The sequence below is a fragment of the Anopheles darlingi genome, chromosome 2 (genome assembly GCF_943734745.1).
Source record: "Anopheles darlingi chromosome 2, idAnoDarlMG_H_01, whole genome shotgun sequence".
NCBI lineage: Eukaryota > Metazoa > Arthropoda > Insecta > Diptera > Culicidae > Anopheles > Anopheles darlingi.
In genome coordinates this window covers 90313989-90334401 of record NC_064874.1, presented here as the reverse complement: position 1 = coordinate 90334401, position 20413 = coordinate 90313989, and the positions used below count along the sequence as shown (strand labels likewise).

Here is a 20413-nt window from a genome sequence, read left to right as displayed (position 1 = left end):
ATTTTTGGGAGAGGAAGCAGCGCAAAGTCGCACCAGTAGATGGTTAGTTGAAGGGAAACCGAGACACCAAAAAAACACGTTGCTTGGATACCTACCAGAAGCGATCACATTTGCGTAGCTGCCGGAACTGGATGGCGATGATGCAGGCAAAGGTCGGTCCAACGAGACCACCCTGAAGCGGCCGCTCCGACATACCACCCGGGAACAGATCGATATCGTCGACGTGCGCATACAGACGCCGTAGCCGAGCGATCACTTCCGGTGGGATCTCCCGACCCAGGTCTTCCCACGTTTGAGCCCGCTTAAGGTTACACAGCGCACGGTAGTTATTGTACGAAGGAATACCATGATCACGGGCACGCTGTACGTTCAGGGCAATGAGATCGAAGCCCGAGAACGGAATGCGACGATCCTCGAACAGATGGTTCGTGACCTCGCCCGTAATGAACTGATCGAGCGTTTCCATCGGCGTAGCGACGAGTCCACGCGAAATCTCATCCACCAACCCCGGCTGAAGGAAGTTGTCCGTACGGAAGAATCCATCACGCAGCAACAACGGTGGATCGATCGGTTGATGCTGTACGCTCAACCGTGGAATGTGTGGCCGCAACAGCGAGTGACCGATACGGAACGCAGCCGCCGCGAACTCGGTCACGATCGATGGATTGCAGGTCGGATTGTACTCCTTGTAGTACCCCTGAGGCAACAGCTTCAGTCCGTACAGATTGACCGCGTTCCAGCTGAGAATACGCGGCAGGAACTCGTTGTAGGTGATATGCTGGTTTTGCGCGATCACGATCCGACGCGCCTGCTCGTACAGCTGATCACCACTCCAGTGCGGATTGACACCGCGCAGTCCTTCGACGATACGGTTATGTTCGCGCATAAACACGGTATGGATGGCCGTTAGGCCCGGTTGCTCCGAGGCACGTCCATCACCGGCAATGAAGCAGTATCCGGACGGTGATTTACACTCCGGATGTACCGGCGATTGTGGCAGCAGCTCCTTACCCTGAATCGGATGAATGGTCGAATTGAGCCGCCCGGAGAACCCGCGCAACACCTTCGCGACGCATCCATTCTCGCCATAAATCTGCGACGCATCGAGGAATGCCGTATTCTGGTTGATCTGCTCGCGTGGTCCCAGCGTCTGCTGACCGGGCAGTGAGCGCATGAAGGGGAAACACAAACGCTCCCCACTTGTCACGTTCACCTCCGGGTAGTAATGGTCCCGCGGTGGCACCGGGAACGGATTACACTCCGGATGGACGGTACGAGGTGAATCGCACGATCGGCAGCTCGGAATCGACTCATGGAAACCCTTGTGGATCGGTGTCATCGTGAGATCGTGATCGAGGAACTGCGCATACTGCATCACCATCAGCGAGTAGCGCGTGTGCAGATTGGAAATGTCCGGATGGATGAGTGCCGAGATGGACCGTGGATTCGGCAGCGCCTGACCCGTCACCGAGATCGTACGGGGCGAAGAAATACCGTCATCGTACACCGGCGGCAATAGCCGGGCGAACGTCGTCAACGATTGACCGAGCTCGGGATTACGCAGATTGTTACAGTGTGCCGTTAGCGTCCGGAACGGTGTCGTCGTATCGCAAGCTGCTTCCAGATTTTCACACTGTGGCTCCAGATTGATCGGTGAGATCGATCCGGTAATGAACTGGTTCACATCGACGCTCTGCAGTGCATTGCTGAAATCGTCGGACGCGAAGCCACCGAGATTGTTGTCAAACACCTGGCGTTTGCGTCGTCGAAGGCTACGAGTGGAGGTAAAGCAACAGATCAGCACCCGAGGAGGATCACTGAGCCTTTTTAGACTTACCTATGCAACGAACTGACGATCTCGTTGGTGGCGAGCTCGTAGAACAGCGACGTGTTGGCGATGATCAGTGCATTCCGGTTCGCCTTGCTGAAGGAAGCGGCCGTACCATCCGGACTCTTCGCATCGACTCCTCCCTCTGTTGGAAAATAGAGGAAAATGTTCCGGATTAATCACATGATCACGACGATCTCGTCTTCGTACTTACGTTTAACCCACGCCTGGTACTCCTGCTGTTTGCGTTCGTTCAACTTCGACTTGGCCTTGTTAAGGGCCTGCGCGATCACATCCATATTAAGCTCCTCGAACTCGGGCGGTGTCGGTTGTTCATCCTGCATGTACTCCTCAACGAGATCGGGCTGTTCCGATTGCCAGGCCGTCAAATCCAATCCCGCCAACTGCTCACAATTAAGCCGTGCGTTAAGATAAGGATCCTCGCGGATGAAAGCGCGTGGTTGGGCCCGCTGAACGTCCCGCGTTTCACAGAGCAACCCGGCCAGCGTCACACGTCGGATGGCCTGCAGTTGATCCAGTGACAGCGAGGACGGTGGCAGATCGTTCTCATACCAGAACCGATCACTGCTGCGCATATTCGCAAACTGGATCGCCAGCAGGCAGGTTAGCGTCGGACCGAACACCGTACCGAGGGCAGGCGTTTCCATCAGTCCACCGATCAACAGATCGATATCTTCCGGTTCCTGGTACATGCTCTCCATGACGGTGCGCTTGGCGCGGCTCAACCCAAAGTACTCCATATCGTCGAAGCTCAGCTTAGCACCGAACGGTTTCGCACCAAAGCGTGTCTCGCACAGATTGATCGCTTTGTGGTACGCCGGCACACCATGATCGCGACCACGCTGGATAGCCAACGAAATCGGTGTCCACTCGTTGTTGAAGCTCATATGCTCCGGGATGAAGGTTTGCTGCATGGCCGGCGTAGCGAGCAGAATGTCCGCCGACATACTCTCGTTGTACATGTCCGGTGGTAGCATCGTAAGGAAGGCGGGCAACGCACCGACCGCTACCTCGGCGAACATACCGGCCCGATTCGCGCTCGAGTAGCCACTGTAATGGCGACCGGATTCCAGCCGTAGATCGGCATTCTCCGTAATCTGGCTACCGAGTACGATCGGTAGGAACTCGTTGTAGGTGATGTGCTGTATCTGCGCCATCACGACACGGCGCGTCTCGTAGAACAGCGTCGTATCGCTCCACTCGGGATTAAGGCGTGCCAGCTGTTCCGCCACTCGGTTGTGCTCCTTGAGTAGCACCGTATGAAGGGCACCGATCGCTCCCGGTTCCTGGCATCTCAAGCAAGCGGCCGTATCGACCTTACCACCGAGGAACGTACGCAGCGCGTGGATTTCCTTCTCCGTCGTACCGTACAGACCGGAACCATCGAGAAACCCGGACGCCGCATTCATCTGTTCGCGATAGTGGAACTCACAGTTGGTCGGTTCGTGCGATGGAATGGATCGTTTGTACTCGCGGCAACCTTCACCGAGGCGCACGTAACATTGGGCCACCTCATCCTTTACCGGATCCAGCTCGTGCGATGCATTGTGACAGCAACGGTACCGTGAGTTCGGTGACAGAATCTGCACCAAATCGTACGCCAACAGTTGTCCCCAGGCCGGCAGCATGGCGGTGACGTGGGGATGCGAATGTTTCTCCTCGATCGATCGCTGTAACTGTGCGATCACGGTGTCCGGTGCGGGCAGTGCGTGCGATCCGAGTGACGTCCGGGGTTTGACACGCCCATCGGCGTAATCCGGTTGCAGCAGGCGAATGAACGGATCACCACGGGCACCCCAGTGACGATGGTTAAAGTTGTTGCATTCGCCCGATGCCGATCGGAACTTGCTCGGTGGACATGGTTGCGGTTTCTCCACGACACAACTCGCCGGACCGCTCGGTTTCTCGAGCAGTAGTGCCGATCGGGCACGTTCTTTCAGGTCAGCTCCAAGGGATAGCTGTACGAGCGCTAGTACCACCAGCAGGCTCCCACTTCCTACCAGTAACCGCCATGACGGGCTTGATCTACGAGGGGAGAGAAAATAGGAAGTAATAGACGCAACATTAGAAGAAGAAGCAGAGTACGATCCGATCTTGTGGCATCTTTTCGGAGTTTGTTTGGCTGACGAAGGTCAATGTCGTTTCGGAATATGGCCGGAATCCGGTTCGCGAGAGTTTCGCAAGCACGTGGGCAACCCGCTGGCGTCGAGAAACTCGAAACTCTGGCGAACGCGGTTCGATATGCGGCCTTCATTTGAATATCTAATTGATCGAGTAAGGATGACGGCGATGATGATGAGCGTTGTGACAACGGGAGACACGGTTTTCGGGTGGGGGATGCCCATGTGTGGCCACGGTGGGACGGGGGGATTTATGTTTGTGTGATGTTCGTGCGACGCGTGCTGACGCGCGCAATCACGCCGCGAAGCGCGAGTATTCGTTCTACCCACCGGAGGAGCCGCCGGCCGGCCTCGGAGCAACATGGAATGCTGCTTATGAGTGCCGTTTGTGAATCCGGTTTTGGGGCGTTGGCGACAGCAGCAGCAGCATCTGCCGTGGTGTAGAACTTGTCCACCTCGCCCTCGCAAGCGGTCTGCTGTGGTCGCTATTTTTGGCGATCGAAAGCGCCATCTGGAGAACCATCTGGAAGGTTTCGTGGTCGCCCGACTTTTTGGTGTTTTCAGATCAGAAAAAAGATATGTTGTTTTCGATGAGGAATTGGAATGCAGTTTCACTTCAGCAGCTCGAACCCGTTCCTCGAGACCACGAAGGACAATAAACTACAAACCAGACCAGAAATACGTTCTGCAACCCCGCGCGGGCATCCGGACATATTTATAGGCATCCGGCATGCGAATCGAAGCGCCGTCTGTCTGCGGGATGTGCGGGGTAGAACCATAAAACTCTCGCTGCTTTATTGGGGTGTGGTTTAGGTGGACAGTAAATGATGGAACCGGTGGAAAAGGAAGTAAAAACAGCATGTTTTGCATGGTATGGCCAAAAGTTTCTATCAAATTTCGTGCAAGCAAGTGGGCGAGCAATTTATCTTCTGCAGATTCCTTATGGACATCCGTGGGGACTGTAAACCATTAATTTCACCGAAAGTTTGGTTTGGCAACAGCAAAACGGGAAAGATTTATTTGGAAACATCCTTTTCACCTTTCCGTAGTAATCCGTTATTCCTTCGCCGATGATCTTTTGCACTAGCGAAGTGATCTGTAAGCGGTGACGATTCACATTGCAGACGCCAAAACCAAGCTTGTACACCAAAAATGGTGGACACATGCTAAGTCTTCATTTCTTTGGAACTGCAAATTGAATATCTCGATGGAGACGTCGTACTAATGCATTTCCTCCTTCCGCTGAGAGTAGGACAAACTTTCTCAGCGTCGCAATCAATTACAGGCCAGACGAGATGCAAGTTAATGCAGTTTCGTGTTGGACAACAAGAAAGGTCGCGCACAAGGACCTGTAACTGCAGTAGGATCACTGGTTACGATCATCGTCATCATGGAACGATGAGTATTTCCTTCATGTAGATGTACACAAGACATCTTTTTTTCTCTCCGATGATGAAACTAGCGCCCGCGCGGATGATTGGAGACGACCTTTTTCGTCGTCGTCGTCGTCGTCATCATTAATTGAAAACGAAGAGCAGCGAGCTTTGATTACCAATTCGCGCAACGGATTACCACCTCACTGGTGGTGCGGTGTGCGGATGTAACACAAAGACACGATTCGTATTCGTCGGATGCTTCCATAACTGTTGCTGCTGCTGCTGCTGCTGCTGCTATGTCCGGACGCGACCATCGACGGTAGCTACCATCACGTCGTCACCGGAAAGTCGTGGGGAAAGGGCAAAAGAAATGGCCGCATTACGTAAATGGTCTTTGCGAATTCCATCCATCGAAACCCATAGAGAGAAGCAACGATCGCGAGGCGAACGACGTGATGATTTGGGCTTTCTTATAAATATTCCCTCTCTTCCAGTGGCCCCGCTAGCCTGAGTCAGCCTGGGCCGTGGCTTACGTGTGGTCGACACTCCGGTGGAAAGGAGTAGTCCGAAATTAGGTTATGTTTTGGTTTCACTTTCGTTCCGGAAGCACGTAAGCATCAGTACGGCCGGCCGATTGGGTGAACCGGCAATTATCACACCCTCGGTTCGCGATCAATCGTGCGTGTCCAGGCCCCCGGTCTTCTTTCTATCGCCTCCGCTTTCAAACGTCTCTATTAGCGAAGAGCGAAAGGAGGAACAAACCGCGGGACGCTTTTGCGTGTCATCCCGGGGGTCGCGTAAGTGGCAGTCCGCAAGGGCCAAGCAGACAGGCCAAGACACTCCGACACACTTTCCCGTTCCCCCCGGGGGCGGGCGACAGCGGGGGGTAGAGAGGCAGAATCAACAAACCGGAACTGGCGCATGGCGATGATCTTCTTCGCACGATTAAATAACCGCAGAGAAGGACGATCACCGAGCAGCGATCACGTAATGGACACACAGCCGGAACCCTCCGGTGTTGTCGGTGGTGTTGATGGACCGCCAAATCTGACGATGGCTGACCTTCAGAGTGGAAATTGCGGTCGATCGTGGATTACGCCAATTCCCTCACCAATTGTGACGTCGGACGCCCGGAATGGAGTTGGTATTGCTCCAGTGCAATCCGGTTTGAGCAGGAAGTGACAGGATACCTTCGCGCATAGATCATTTGTATAGGTGTTTTTGGGGAGTTAATGTTCCTTCCATCTGAGTTAATAACTTCCTAGCCCATGATCCAGAATGGCCTACCCCTTCTCAGGCCAGGTGCATCGGCGAGAATAAGAAGTCGAGAACCTTGTCACTGTTTAGGGGAGATTGATTGACGCTAATTTGAAACGTTTTGTCGAAACCCCGGGGTATCGGATCACAAAATCAACCTTTATTTTTTTTCTTTTCGGTCCGGTGGGTGAGGGAAGGTTCCATTGTGGATGATGCCATTGTGCGATTGACACGCGCACGCTCGCGGACCCTCGCGCGGGGATCAGATTTAAATGGCGCGCGCTCGCAGCATGATCCGCGACATTAATTGATGATGGCCGAGTGACTCATCGCCGAGCGCGACGTCAACGCCGCAAGTGAATCGCGCGGTTCGAGGAATCTCCCCCTTTCGAGGAAGAAGCAGAAGAAGGATTAATCATCGTGGGATACGTCAAGAACGACGACGACGTTCTCGAGACGAGGTTATCGCGCGATAACTGCCCTGCACTTGACGTGGAAGCCTCCCCCGGGGTTGGTGGGCTTTACCCGTGATGATCGAAGCGCAACCAAAATCGAAGCAACGGAGCCAGTTCCCGGATGTCTGTACAGGTAAGCGCTGGTTGTGAGCGGAATTTTGCAGATCTTTAAGTGATCTTATCGTCTCCGGTCTCCCCCGGGTGAAGTGTTTTCGATCGCTTCGAATGACTTTTGTTTCATCCAAAAAGCACTTCGTCATCGTAACGCATTCTGACTTGGCCGGTCAGGACTCTTCAATCTCTTCGTCTTGCGCGCACGATAAGCACGCACCGTAATGCTTGTTGATTGGCATGCTAATTGAGTGCTTACGCGGCTTATGTGGAGTAGCAAACATACTCACATCCTGGACTCCCTGACTTTTGGTCACGAAAATTCTCCATTTTGAAAAAACCTGCTGAACAGCACCAAATAACCTCACTTTTAATACGCTCATTTGCTTACCGCAGTTTGGTAGACATTCCAAACGTTCGCTTCTGGCATGAACGATCGAGTAACACAACAACGAGTGCCGCTGCCATGGTGCTACATCGATCGACCTGTGATCGGTTTTGAAAGTGAAAGTAATCCGCGTACGTCTGTCCGTGCGATCGACTTATAAGAACATAAATCAAGGCACCAAACGGGACGCAACACGGCGGCAGTTGATCGATCGCTGGTTAGTGGACTACAATTATCCAACACCTTCTTAGTCGTCGAGGGTCGACATCACCGTCGTCGTTGCACCGTCGCTGCAACCATCAATAGAGCCATCTGCTGACACCGAAAGGGACACTGATTGTCGCGACGGTTGTACGCGGGGTCGTGATGAGAATTTTCCCGTCACGTCTCGAGAGGGCTCACGCCAGCGCGGGACACACCGCGGGGTCTGCCAATTTATGGCACTAACAGCCATCGTAAATCTCCCGTTGGGGACGCTGCTGCTGCTGCTCCAACACGGCTTGGCTGCAACAGACCCTGACCGCCATTCTGGGGACGCGCTCTCGGTGTCGCTTGTCGTGGAATGCTAATTTACATTCTTCGAAGAATGGCCGGTGTTTAGTTGGTGTGTCCCTGCACCGCGCCGTCGTTTACCACCACCGGGTGCGCCGGTGTGCTGGTGGAGACCCGGTTTTGTGTTTGTGTTTGATTTGATTAAATCATCATCTTCACGCACTTTAATTATAGTATTGTGCGGCCATATTGTAGCTCGTGCTCGTGCGATGGTTACATTGTTGTTTGGTTTGAGTTTCGCGATCGAAATCGCTTGTAAATCATCACACTAATGGTAAAGTAAAACAAAAGACTTCGTTAAAGAGGACGGCGACGAACCGCGCTTCTCATTAGCGATCGCCTCAGAATGGCCAGTCTGGTAATCGGTTCTCATCCGGCCCGGGGTTTTTGGGGGGAGGGGACTGTCATGTTTTTTTCGCGTTGATCAGCTGAGTAAAGCTTGCAGCATGTCTGCTGTTTGCTCAATACCTGGCTCGTCTGTTTGTTCGTCACTTGGCGGCTGCCGAGCGGTTGACTTAAGTGGTAGCGCTGAGTGCTCGAGCAGCACCTCAAGTAGTAGTACTGTGCTACCGTGGGCTTAGGATGGGAATCGGTTGTATGAACGGTGGTAAGGGTCACCCATAATGTTCACATGATGTTCTAGGATGTGCTCGAAAGTTCATTGTCAAAGCGCTGGAGCTCGAACGCGATGATCGCGCATACCTTTTGTCGGGGGAAGAGGGGAAGGTCTCGGTGCCTCATGGTCTCGATCTCGACCACGGTTGCTCTTGGTGAGAAGATTATGTTGAAAATCTTTCAAAAACGGATGATGACGAAGGTGAAATACTCTCTCACGCTTTTTAATGCACAACGACAACTGCTTTTGATTAAGCTTCGAGCAAGCGAATGTTCCATTCGGTGGTGGAAATCGAAGGTCTTCATTATGAACCGACGTACAATGGACCTGCTGTCCCCGGTGGTAATTAAAAACAGGATCCAAAATGTGGTTCCGAAAAAACGAAATTAATCCCATAGAGTGTTCTCTGGGCTGCGGTAGGCACCTTGGCGAATAGTAGATGGGCTGCATGGGAAAGGGGAAGTCGTTCGCCTGGCCGTAAAAGCCACTCCGATCGATCGCATTTGCATCTGCATCGGTAAATAGCGTGGAATAAAGAAACCGTTTCATCATCATCCTTCGAGTGGAGTTTGTCCTCGATTTACGATTTCAGTTCAGCATTCCCGGCGCTTGTGACCGGACTAAGTCGAGTGCTTGAGGCGATCTCGCGATCTCGATCGATCGATGAGGGCCAAACCAAACTCACGAGAACTGGCAAACGAGTGCCGTTCCGGAACGGTGCCTTCAATTGCCGCAAACACGATCGATGGTGCACCTCCGATGAGCGCATGTCAAGCCGTGATCGAGTGACACTCTCGAGTGTCTTCACGATCGATCGAGCATTCCGCTTCGGATCATCACGTCACGTCACGTCGCGGCTGTCGTCAACGGAAAGTAAAATTGGTCTCCGGTTCCCCTCGTTCGCCCTTTTTTTTTCGCGTGACAATTTGATGACATCAGTTTTACTGGAGCAGTAGGTCGTTCGAACGATCGATCGATCATGGCCGTGCATCGAGGGCAGTGCACACGGTAGCGCGCGAATCGTCGTGCGGTGAATGGATAAGCGCCGCACGTCTTCACGGTGATCTGCTACGTGGGTGTATGCAGCCATTGCAGCGAAAGCATAACTAACACATGTTTCGATTATGTATTTTTATGTAGTTACTGCATAGCTGCGACTGTTTTACATCACCAAAAACAGGCGTCTAGTGGGTGCTGCTGCTCACTTATTATGACGCGGCACACTTTACGGGAGTCGTTACGGCCGCCGATTAGCGCCAAACACAATATTCTCGAGAGGCTCGAGTTCAGTGTCCCAACATGATAGCGCGGAAGGTTTGTAGAGGCATGTTTGGCATGTCGCGGTCGCGCCCTGTCCATATCATCACCACGATCGGCATTAACTAACACATTAACGGGGGCTTGGTAGTATCTTTTTATCATTGTTCAATTGAAATAGTAGCAGTAGCAGCAGCAGCACAAGCTACTACACCGTAGCTCACTTCCTTACTCACGTTGTTCGTCGATCGCTTTCCACGCAATTAGTTCGCTCGTCGTTCGCCACCGTTTAATCATGGCTAGCTGGCTGGCTGGCTGGCTGGCTGGCTGGCGCTCGCAAAACCTCGTGCCATTCGCGCACCATTACAAAACACCTTCGAACCGGGGTGGTTTGGGAATCGACTACAAAGTACGCCACTAAGCACAAGCCCTGAACGAGGCGCGACGCGACGCGGTTCAATGGCTTCTCTTCTCTTCTCTCTCTCTCTGGCGTCGAGGGAGCGTAAGATGCGAAGGTGCGATTCGATTGATTGTGTATAGCTGCCTTACTTTCAACAGGAAATGGCGCTTTTCTGTTGTTTTTGTTTCGAATAAATCTCGTTCTAACTCGCAACGGTGCACGTGCACCGATGCGGCGTTCATCTCTCATCTCACGCGCGTCTCGCGATGTTCGTGCATCGTGGATCGTAGCATGCCATGCCATGCCATGACGCGTACTCTTATGCTCCGCCATGACTTCCGCCTTAACAACGGGCCCGGTTTAGGTATTCCCAGGGAGAATAATTGGCGTTCGAACTGATGATGACGTGATAGTGTCATCTCCGAGCGCGGGGGGAAGGGGGGGGGGGGCTTTAGTGAGGTCCGTGTGAATTCCGAATCCGCCAATTCCGCGCCAGCGGCCAGCGCAATGAACCGGTTCGAGCCGGAATCGCGTTGTGCTGGAATGCATCATGGCTGCCAGCAGCAGCATCATCATCGGAGCTCGAATATTAATTTAATTTTTGTTTCTTTTTCAATTGGCAACCCCCCCTCATCCTCGCATTCCCTCCTCCCAAACAATTGCTCGTTCTCTTCGCTTTCGCTATCGCGGCAAAACTCGACGGGCGGTGGGGTTGGGGTTTCACAACAAAACTCACTTGGCGCCCGCAGCAGCATACTCTTGTGATGCTGCGCCAGCGGTTTGAGGAGCATTCGGTGCGCATAATGTCAGGGTTAGGCTTAGGCTTGGGAGCAAACCACCAGATGGTGAAATCCCAACAACACACACACACACACACCATCACCACTACCACCATCAATTCATAATCAGTGGTTGTGCTGCGAGGAACTGAAGATGCCTCGACCATCGACCCTCGGTTAGCCCGGGTTAATCGTGAAGATTTGCAGATTTGCGTGCGCATTTCGCCATGCGCTTGGCCTTCGCGCGGTCCCAACACGCACCGTCTGTGTCTGGTTTTGCGGCTGGAATTTTGGTTTACGGGCGCAACGAAACACTCGCCACGGTCTGCCACGCGGTTCCTCATTGTAGTTTGAGGAGGAGTTTTGGGAAGATACGGAACCGATATCTTTGCGTCGGTGGAGAAAGTCTCAAGGAGTCTGTGTCCCGTGAGTGTGGAATGTGGAAAACGTCCTCTTCCCTTACCGCTCGCCGCTCACGGTCAGAGAAACCAGAAAGTACACTCCAGGCACGACTTCGTCTCTGGTCGTTGCTGCTGCTGCTGCTGCTGCACTTCGTACGAAACGATCGCCCGCAGGAAACGATCAGAAGTGGAGCCGTCCGTGTCCGTGTGTCTGTGGCTGACTGCAGCACGACCGACTGAGAAACTTTCGTTTTCAATACGACCCCTTCCCACCGCGGGCGGCCAATACTGGTTGCCATCGCCGGGCTGCAGCCATTCCCGGCTGTGTAATGATCGCTGGTTCCCGGTGCCCGCTGCAGAGTGGGTGTTGTTATTGTCCTTTCTTCTGTTTCTCTTACCCTCTCTCTCTCTCTCTCTCTCTCTCTCTCGCGTCGTCACGTCAGTGTTTTAGCGGGAGTTGGAAAGTGTTCAAACATTATTTACCTTTAATTCACAACCATTTTCATGCCACAGGAGAGAGCAATTTGTTTATACTTTGTCTACATGTGCCGAAAATGGTGGACAAAGGAGCGAACGAGAGAAAGAGAGAGAAAGAGCGAGATGTTCGCTTATGTAAGGAATGTACGCCCGCAACGACGTATTATTTGAAAGGATAATGCGGTCAATTTAGGGAAAGGGAATCCATTTTGCCTTGGAGGCCTTCTAATACACACACACACGGACACACGGGCACACGGGCACCCTTGAAGTGCCTCTGGGTGAATGGAAATCAGGAGCAATTATTGAATGAATTGGCACACGGCGGTAGCACACCACGGACAGTGTCCGTGTCTTTGGTCGTGTTATAAAAATGCTCGGAATCATCGTTTCGGGCATCTTCACGCATCGCACGTGTACCGCGAGATGGCACAATTCGAATGCAAAGAAGTGTACAACTCCGGGGGGAGGGAGCACACACGCACTGCACAGAAAGAAGTGAAATGAAAGCCTCGACCGCACACCAGCCAGCCAGCCAATGGTGATGGAAGCCCCGTAATACGCACACGCACAGGCTTTCGCGCACGCTCAACCGGACGTTCACTTTCGATCGCTTCTTACTTCATCTCGCAACGGGCCGTGCCGAGAGATCGAGTCGAGGGTGATCGGAAGATGAGTTTCTGAGGAGCCAAAGGCTTCTCTGCGGCACGCAGCCACCGCGGCGATCGTCCATTGTCCATGCGGCGTTCATATGCAACGCCGTTCAGCTCACGTCACGTCACCAACTTCCCTTTATTAGAAGCAAAAACCCACGGCAGCATAAAACGCACAAAAACGGTTGCATTTTGTAATCTCCGCCGCCGCTGCCTTCGATGGTTTCCGTTGGGGTGGATGCTTTTTTTTTTGTTTTTTCCCCAGAGAGCCGCTACTATTTACTTTGTGTTTTCTCCGTCACGAATCGTTTGGAGACGCGTTTTACTTTCGTAGCCGATGTAATGGCCGTATCTCGTAACGGTCGTGTGATGACTGGTTGGGACGCACAATTTGATGCCTTTACTGGACGCTACCGGTTGCTGGCAGTTTGCGTGTAGATTGCTTCGACGATTGCTTTTGCTTCGATGATATGGACACCATTATGTGTGCCACCGATTAGTGATTATTTATGGAACAAAATGCTCTCCAATTATGCCAATACTTAGTGTGCTCTTAAGATGAGTTAAATATAAAAGGATTTATCAGCCCTTTTTGTATTATTCCAACGAGTTTGGGGACCAACCATTAACAGCTTCCAGCATCAAATTTAGTATTATCAACAAACATCCTCAAACATTCAAAAGAAACCACAAAAATGCGGCTTTCGCGACGAGCCTCCTGAATTTTGGATCAAAAGACATGAACATTAAGCGACGAACCTGCTTGTCGATGAGATAAATGGTCCGCGATCAAGCGCGAAAGGTGTTTGCAGAATTTTGAAGAAACTCGTTAGTAGGACGAGCGACGGAACCGGACAACCGAAACCAGTACCTGTTTTCCTCCTCTTCACCCTCCTCCGCTGAGGGGCCGGTCGTACTAATAACACCCGCAATGACCCGGGGACATTTTGAGCGCATCTCTAGACCGGTTTGCCTTGAGCTTCAACGGATGCAATGGATACGACAGCTTGGGCGAGATTGGCAAAAGCAGATGCTCCTCCGATCAATAACCTGGAGCCGGAGTTTTTTTTTTTTTTGACTTCCCTCCGCCAATCGGCTTAATATATTCCACCGAAAAAAAACACACAAACTCGAACGAAGACGATCCTCGAGGTCAAGCGACGGTGATCAATCACCGGGGTTCCCGTAGCGGACCACGGTATGCACGATGACATGCTGATGATGATGAAGATCAGGTACATGGCGAAGCTGGGCGCCGTACCCATTTGTATGTTAATGAGCGCTGGAATGAGGAAATGCATCTCGAAAGCTAAGACGACGACGCCAGCGCGACGATCACACGTCGCTCAACACTGCGCACGTGTGTGTGTGTGTGCGAAGGTTGCTTCGGGCATCTGTCACTCCAAACTCCGAAGGTTGATCTCCCCGCGCCACCGCGAAGCTTCGATCCCTATCGTAGAAGCGGTAGAAAGTGAAATATGGCGACAAATCAATCGATCGATCGAGCTCGTCGCGAGATGCGTGTCGCGCCTCTGGCGTCTCGCTGGCCACATGTCAATGATGGCGATGATGTCAGTACGCCAGCAGACCAGGTACAAAACCGCTCGACGAAAATAGACAACCAGATGGTGGTGGAGAACAGAGCAGGAAGCGGGTTAGCTGGCGGGCTGGCTGGTTTCTGCACGTGCATGTGTGTTACAAAACCGCAAAAGATGCTGCTGTTGCTGCTGTCGGTGGTGGTGGTGGTGGTTTGTTGAGTGAACCGAGGGAAGCTTCCCTTCGGAAGTGAGTGAACGATGCGGGCTTGGAGTGCACCTTGGAACCCGGTTCCAGTCGCGACTCTTCGAAACGAGATCCGTTGATCCGGTTTGCGTGTACCATGGTATGGTATGGTAATGTCTGCCCGGAACATTATGCATTATGTGCTCATGGTTGTGGCAATAATTTTGTCCCCAATTTTGGGCCCCCCTCCCGGGGGGGCTGCTTAATTCCTTCGCTTCGTTCGCAAGCGTTCCTCCTCTTGTTGCTAGCGGCTACCGTGACAGACGGCATGCTGGCTGGTACCTACGTCCCCACCCCCCCCCAAACCCCTCCCTGCGTTCGCGGTTATGATCCCGGATCTTCGATAAACCGCGACGTTCGTTCGCTCGCTCTTCGCACAAACAACAACGATCACTTTAAGCGAACGAAAACAGAAACACGATCTGGTGAAGAGGAGAAGGAGGAGGAGGATGAGGAGGAAATACTTTATGCGAACATTCAACCGTAGCTACGCACACACCCGCACACGCACATGGGCGCGCGAAATCATGATGCAGTCGATCGTGGGCGCAGTCTAGCGGCGGATTCACGCGAGAGAGAGAAACACGCCACAGAATCCGGGAGCGGTAAACAGTAAACGACTACCGACTGTGCTAATCAGCAGCATTCCCGAACACGTGGCATTGATCTAAACGCGAAAGGTTAATGATGTTAATTGAGTAAAGCCCTCCGTTTGCCGCACGCCGGTTCCGCGGCCGATCAGCGTACGCCAACAGCTGGCGAAACGAATCCGGCGAGCGTCATGCGTTTGGCACAGATTCTTCCGCTTACCACCAGCAGCATCCCACACACACACACACACAGACAGATTAACGGACGGACATCCTGACGGGCGGCTTGATGAGCGATCACCGCAGAGACGCTAATAGTGCTTAATCATAGCAGGCGAGGCGATAATCACCACGCGAGTTGACGTTTGGCGAATCGAAGTAGCCGGGTAAAGGGTACCAACCGGATCAGCAGGATTTTCCCGCCTACTACGAGAGGCTTCTAGGAAGATTTTTCATTTCTTGGAATTTTGAACGAATATTTTTATTTTATTTTATTAAAATTCAGCTTCATCGGTTTGCGGAAACCATTTTGAACTTTCCCTCTCGTTTGTCGTCCATTTTCTCGCTGCGACTTTGTTTTCTGTTAGCGCTAGTACAACAAAGAAAACGAATAATACGACCCCGAGCTGGTCAAAGACGCGGCACGGCGCAACACGAAAGACTTGAATTGGCAAGCGACGAACCCACCGAACCGTCCCGTAAATCTAATGTTCTTCCTGGTGTCGACCGACCGGTGATGACCGACCGGCTCATGAAAATTCATCGCAATCGCAAGGTGTTATCCGAGCAAAGTGAAACATTATATGTTTTTTCGACTTCCGCAACGATGAAAGCGGTTATAGCGGTGAATTTTTAAAAAGGATGCCTCCGCCCCCGCTCCCGGCTTTTGTATCCAGATTTATGCTGCGAGATGTCATAAAAACAGCATCGGCACTCCTATTTATATCCCCGTGCTCATCGATGCATGGCCAACTTTGTTTGTTGAGCAAAGAAGGGGTAAAAAACGAAAATTAAATCTCTGAATACGGTTCGGTTTCTTGAACCGGTGAGCCTACTACGACCACGCGCCTTTGGCAGCGAACAAGGAGTGCCAGTGCCTCTTCATGACGGCGCACCCCGCTTCCGTGAGCCACGGAACCGTGGGCGGGCGGGGATGATGGTGACAGCATTAGGCACCAATAATCATTCGTCACGAGCGTACCGAGAGCGCAGCGTACTCGTTTGTCCTTCGGGCGAGGACGGGGACGCAAACGGGTTTTGGTTTGGCCTAAATTTTCAAGTTTGTTGCAACTACGAGCCAGCTAGCAGCGAGGTACGTGATCGTACGCGTCACGGTCAATCTAATGATGATGCCTGCAGCTGAAGCACCTCCACGCTCTGGCCTGGCGATGATCCTTATCAGGCGCCTAGCAAGAGGAGGAGGAGGAGGAGGAGGTCTTTGAGAGCTCGGTCTTCCATTACATTCATTACGATCCTCGGTACTTTGGCGGTGGATCCTCGGTTTTTTTTTTGCGTGTGGAGTAACTCTTCACGCCGGTTGGGCAAGTTATGTGCCGGCCATGGCGAGCCATGGTGTTATGCTTGCAGCACAACCGGCCACCGCACCACGCCAGTAACGTCCGAATGCATAATAAATGGCTTTCGGGGTGGTTGTGGAGCGCAACTTTGTTTTTTTTTGTTTTTTGGCCACATGCCGTAATCACATGGTCCTCGACCGCGACATCACGGCCGAGGTGCGGCTCTCTATCACAACCTCTCCAGCAAACCTTCCTTCCCTTCTCCCCCACCGAAAACTTATGTTTTATTAATGAAGCAAAAGTACCGACGCTTTTTCGGGGGGAGGTACGGGGATACGACGAACCGATCCGCCATTCCTTGGTCACCATTTCACTCACCAACAGGAGTAACCTGGACCTGGGCTCGGTTACGTCGGCCCGGGATAGTTGCGATTTTCGGAGGTTCATTCTCTTGGGGCGGGTATGCAACAATCACCGTCATCATCAGCCTCATCGTGATCGTCATCAGGTTTTTCAAGATGCGAAGATTTATTACTCCCGAGCCACAGCAAGGCAGGAAACATAATCGGACCGGCACGGTCGGACCCGCGGACAGGTCTTTCGGGTCACCCGTCGTCGTCGTCGTACCCCAAACCATCCAAGACAGGTGTCTGGCCCCAAGGGGGGCGGGCTGTCCCGTTTTTTTGGGGGTGACAGGAAATTGGATAACAGGCTTTTGAGGTCCGGCGACCGGGGCCGTTAGGACGATCCTGCTACAACGATGGATGGACGTGGAAGTGACCAGGAAGCGAGCAGCAGCCGGACCGGTGTGTGCGCTGTTGCTCCAGAAAGTTGTCGCGAGCCGCGAGGACAAGAAGGGACAGGTTGCAGGAACAGGTTTATCAGGCGGCACCAGCGGCACCGGCTTGTTGCCGGGTCGAAGGAGTATTTTTGGGAAATACTTCCACGATTCCACGGAGCCTGAGGAGAGGCCTGCTCCACGCTGCCTTTTTACAACAAAATAGCAAATCGCGAAGTGAATTGGATTCTTTGTGTTTTGTTTTTTGCACACAACCAACCAAACCAAGCGGCTCAGAATGTTGCCGGGAAATAAAATGGAAAAGGAAAAAAACGTTGCGTTTTGAAATACGATCCTATCGATCGATCGTCGGTGCGATCGATGGCGCGTGCGCCTCCACAGGAGTGTGAGTGAACGGTGTGGACGGCGTTCCGACGTTTACAAGCGTGAAGTGTGATCGGTTTGATAATGGACAATTAGTACGCTTCGGTTCATCTTCCGAAAAAACCTTATTCGAATAGAATGGGAATTCTTGATGATCACTACACCCAGTTTTACGTAAACACGACGAAGACAAGCATAAGATCAAGTAAAGCACGCGCTATTGAATGTAAATTGCGTAAAAAAGCTGCGATCAACGTGTGTGTGTGTGCTGCGATCGAGAGACCCGTCCGGATGGATGGACTCCGGGATCATCTTTGGATCATCCGGCCGTGATCCATCACGATGCGGGAGAAACTTCCGAGCGGAAAAAGTTGAAACTTCAATGAAATGGTGGCTTACGCAACTGTATGCGATGAACACGATCACCCCAAAGACCGCAACTATCGGAACCGTCCGTGGGTGTACGGTGCGAAGAAACGTTCCACGAGTAGAGACTCTAGACGAGACACGCAAACGCGAGATGAGATATGGTGCGTCGTCAAGACGTGAAAATATGTTTTCCCTTTCGTCTCGTAAGCTGTCGATCGTCGGCGCTGTTGTCGCTGCCCCCGAAACGGAAGAGAACAATGATTCGCGCAGCGCATAGCCTTTTGTGGATTCATATCGCGCGTGCGCGCCACCAGACCAGAGGCCAAAATTTGAATTTTATCTTTTGCTCGTTAACGAGCGGAGGATTTTCTCACTATGGAAGGTTTAGTGCGTGGCAGTGGCTTCGAAGAGGAAAATTCGGGAGTGGAAAAACAATGTACTACCGATTGCGACGTTGCTGTGCGGACACCGGAAAGCAAGATTGCGATCGCGCGCGCGCACCGCCCCGTCTAAGAATGGGAGGCGTGTAGAACGGATTGCTTATGCAGAAACGACGATTACGATCGTACAAATGATGTCACGGAGCAGCGCAGACATGCAGAGCTCGTGCATTTGCACCACGATGAAACACACGATGGGGATTGCACTCACCTCGCCGATGGCCTGTTGTTGCGCTTGTTGTTGCTAATGCAGATCATTGTTAGTGTTGTTGCGGCAACTGTCGTTGGGGTGTGCTTTTTAAGGACACACGGTGGACACCAAACAGCACATAAGGCAGCGCGCGACTGACACGACACACCTCAGCAACCAATTCAATTCTGGTGCGGTGTGCGCTGGAGGCTGTGGGCTATGTTCTGTTTTGCGGGTTTTTTTTATATTTCGGTTTCACACCAATTCACACACACACACAATACACACACTTCACTCTATTCTCCTCCTGAGTAGAAGAAAAATACCGAAGTACTGTCAAGCACACACTAGCACACAGCGTAAGACACTTTTGCGCGATTGACTCACTATTGGCGCTCGAAATTCACGCTGGAATTACCAACCCAATATTCCACTCCTCCGAGTCGAGTCTCCAGTGCACAGTGTGATGGCCTTTAAGATGCTACTCTTCACTTTGCGCCACTCTACGGCGCCCTGTCTGCCGTTCGCCTCAACACCTCGTCGCTCAACGGTTGGTGTGCGGACTCGCGTTTCGCACGTGCTGACCGCCCAACGGTTCCTCGAAGATTGAGCTTTTAAATTGCTCGTGCTTTAATGAAACCAAAAGAGCGACCGAAGGCGCCGAACACACACACACTCTCTCTCTCTCCGTAAGTTCGTGTCTCTCTCTCTCTCTCTCTGTTTGGTGATCGTGATCGTGATCCGTTCGCGCACGAGTGGAGAAAGCGAACGATCGAGTGGTGGTGGTGCTGGTGGCGGCGCATTTGCAATCCCCCGTTTCGGTGACATCTCGCGTTGCCTTTTCGGGGGGGGTTTTCTGGCAAAAAAAACCGTGTGTGTGTGTTTTTCACGAGTTATTAACGATTCACGTTCACGGTCTGTCTTTCTCCCCTTTTCGAGCTGATAAAACCATAGAGCAGCATCGGGGGGTGCAAACATATTGGACAAAAAGTGTAGCGTTAAGTCCACTTAACTTTAACTAAGTCGGCCATTAGTAGTCGCAATATATTGCAAACCACGTCCACGAGACCATTTCGAATTTTGGATTCATATATTGGGTCTGGCGGGTGTTGCAGATAAGATATGCAACCGACTGCAATCGATGCGACTGTGTCCGGGGAGGGAGGCGATGTTTAATGGAGTGTCACGTTCCGGGATTTTTCCACACTTTGAGGGATCCATTCTGAGCTCCCGAATTTTGGCGACCTTAAATGCCGTTGCTAACGGCGCGATCTGGCCTAGAAGGGCCAGAACTCTCCAATCCGGCGACCGGTTTTCTGTCAATTGTGCGATATTGTGAAATGATTGTGTGTGTTTGCGTCTTCTCTTAGCTCTCGGCAAACCAATGGGTAACACTAGTAGGAATGGTCGCATGCGTGTTGCTTACAACAAGCGCGTTCATACGCGGCTATGATATGATCATCACATTTGAATAGCAGGTTTCGTTCGGTTTCGTCTTCGCTGGGGCAGGAATGCAGAAGGCTACAGCCGGCCAGACGAAGCCGGCCGGAACCAGAAAACCAGTCGCCAGAGAATCTCGAGGATGTTTGCTGTGAAGGGTCGCCAGAAATTAAAGAAAGCAAAAACTGAAACAACAACTTTACGCAACCATCTTAACGGCGAATCCGAAACG

General features: G+C 52.2%; 1 protein-coding gene across 1 annotated transcript in view; it reads right to left on the bottom strand.

Moving 5' to 3' along the window:
• LOC125952068 (uncharacterized) overlaps positions 1-19334 on the bottom strand; it is a 20563-nt gene extending 1229 nt beyond the window's left edge. Inside the window, exons 1-5 of the mRNA XM_049681322.1 lie at positions 19164-19334; positions 18763-19048; positions 2043-3874; positions 1838-1973; positions 96-1772 (exon numbers count right to left, since the gene is read on the bottom strand). Coding sequence (XP_049537279.1) covers positions 96-1772; positions 1838-1973; positions 2043-3874; positions 18763-18809 — 3692 coding nt within the window. The 5' untranslated portion in view covers positions 18810-19048; positions 19164-19334. The remainder of the gene's footprint in view (positions 1-95; positions 1773-1837; positions 1974-2042; positions 3875-18762; positions 19049-19163) is intronic.
• Positions 19335-20413: the final 1079 nt, after the last annotated feature.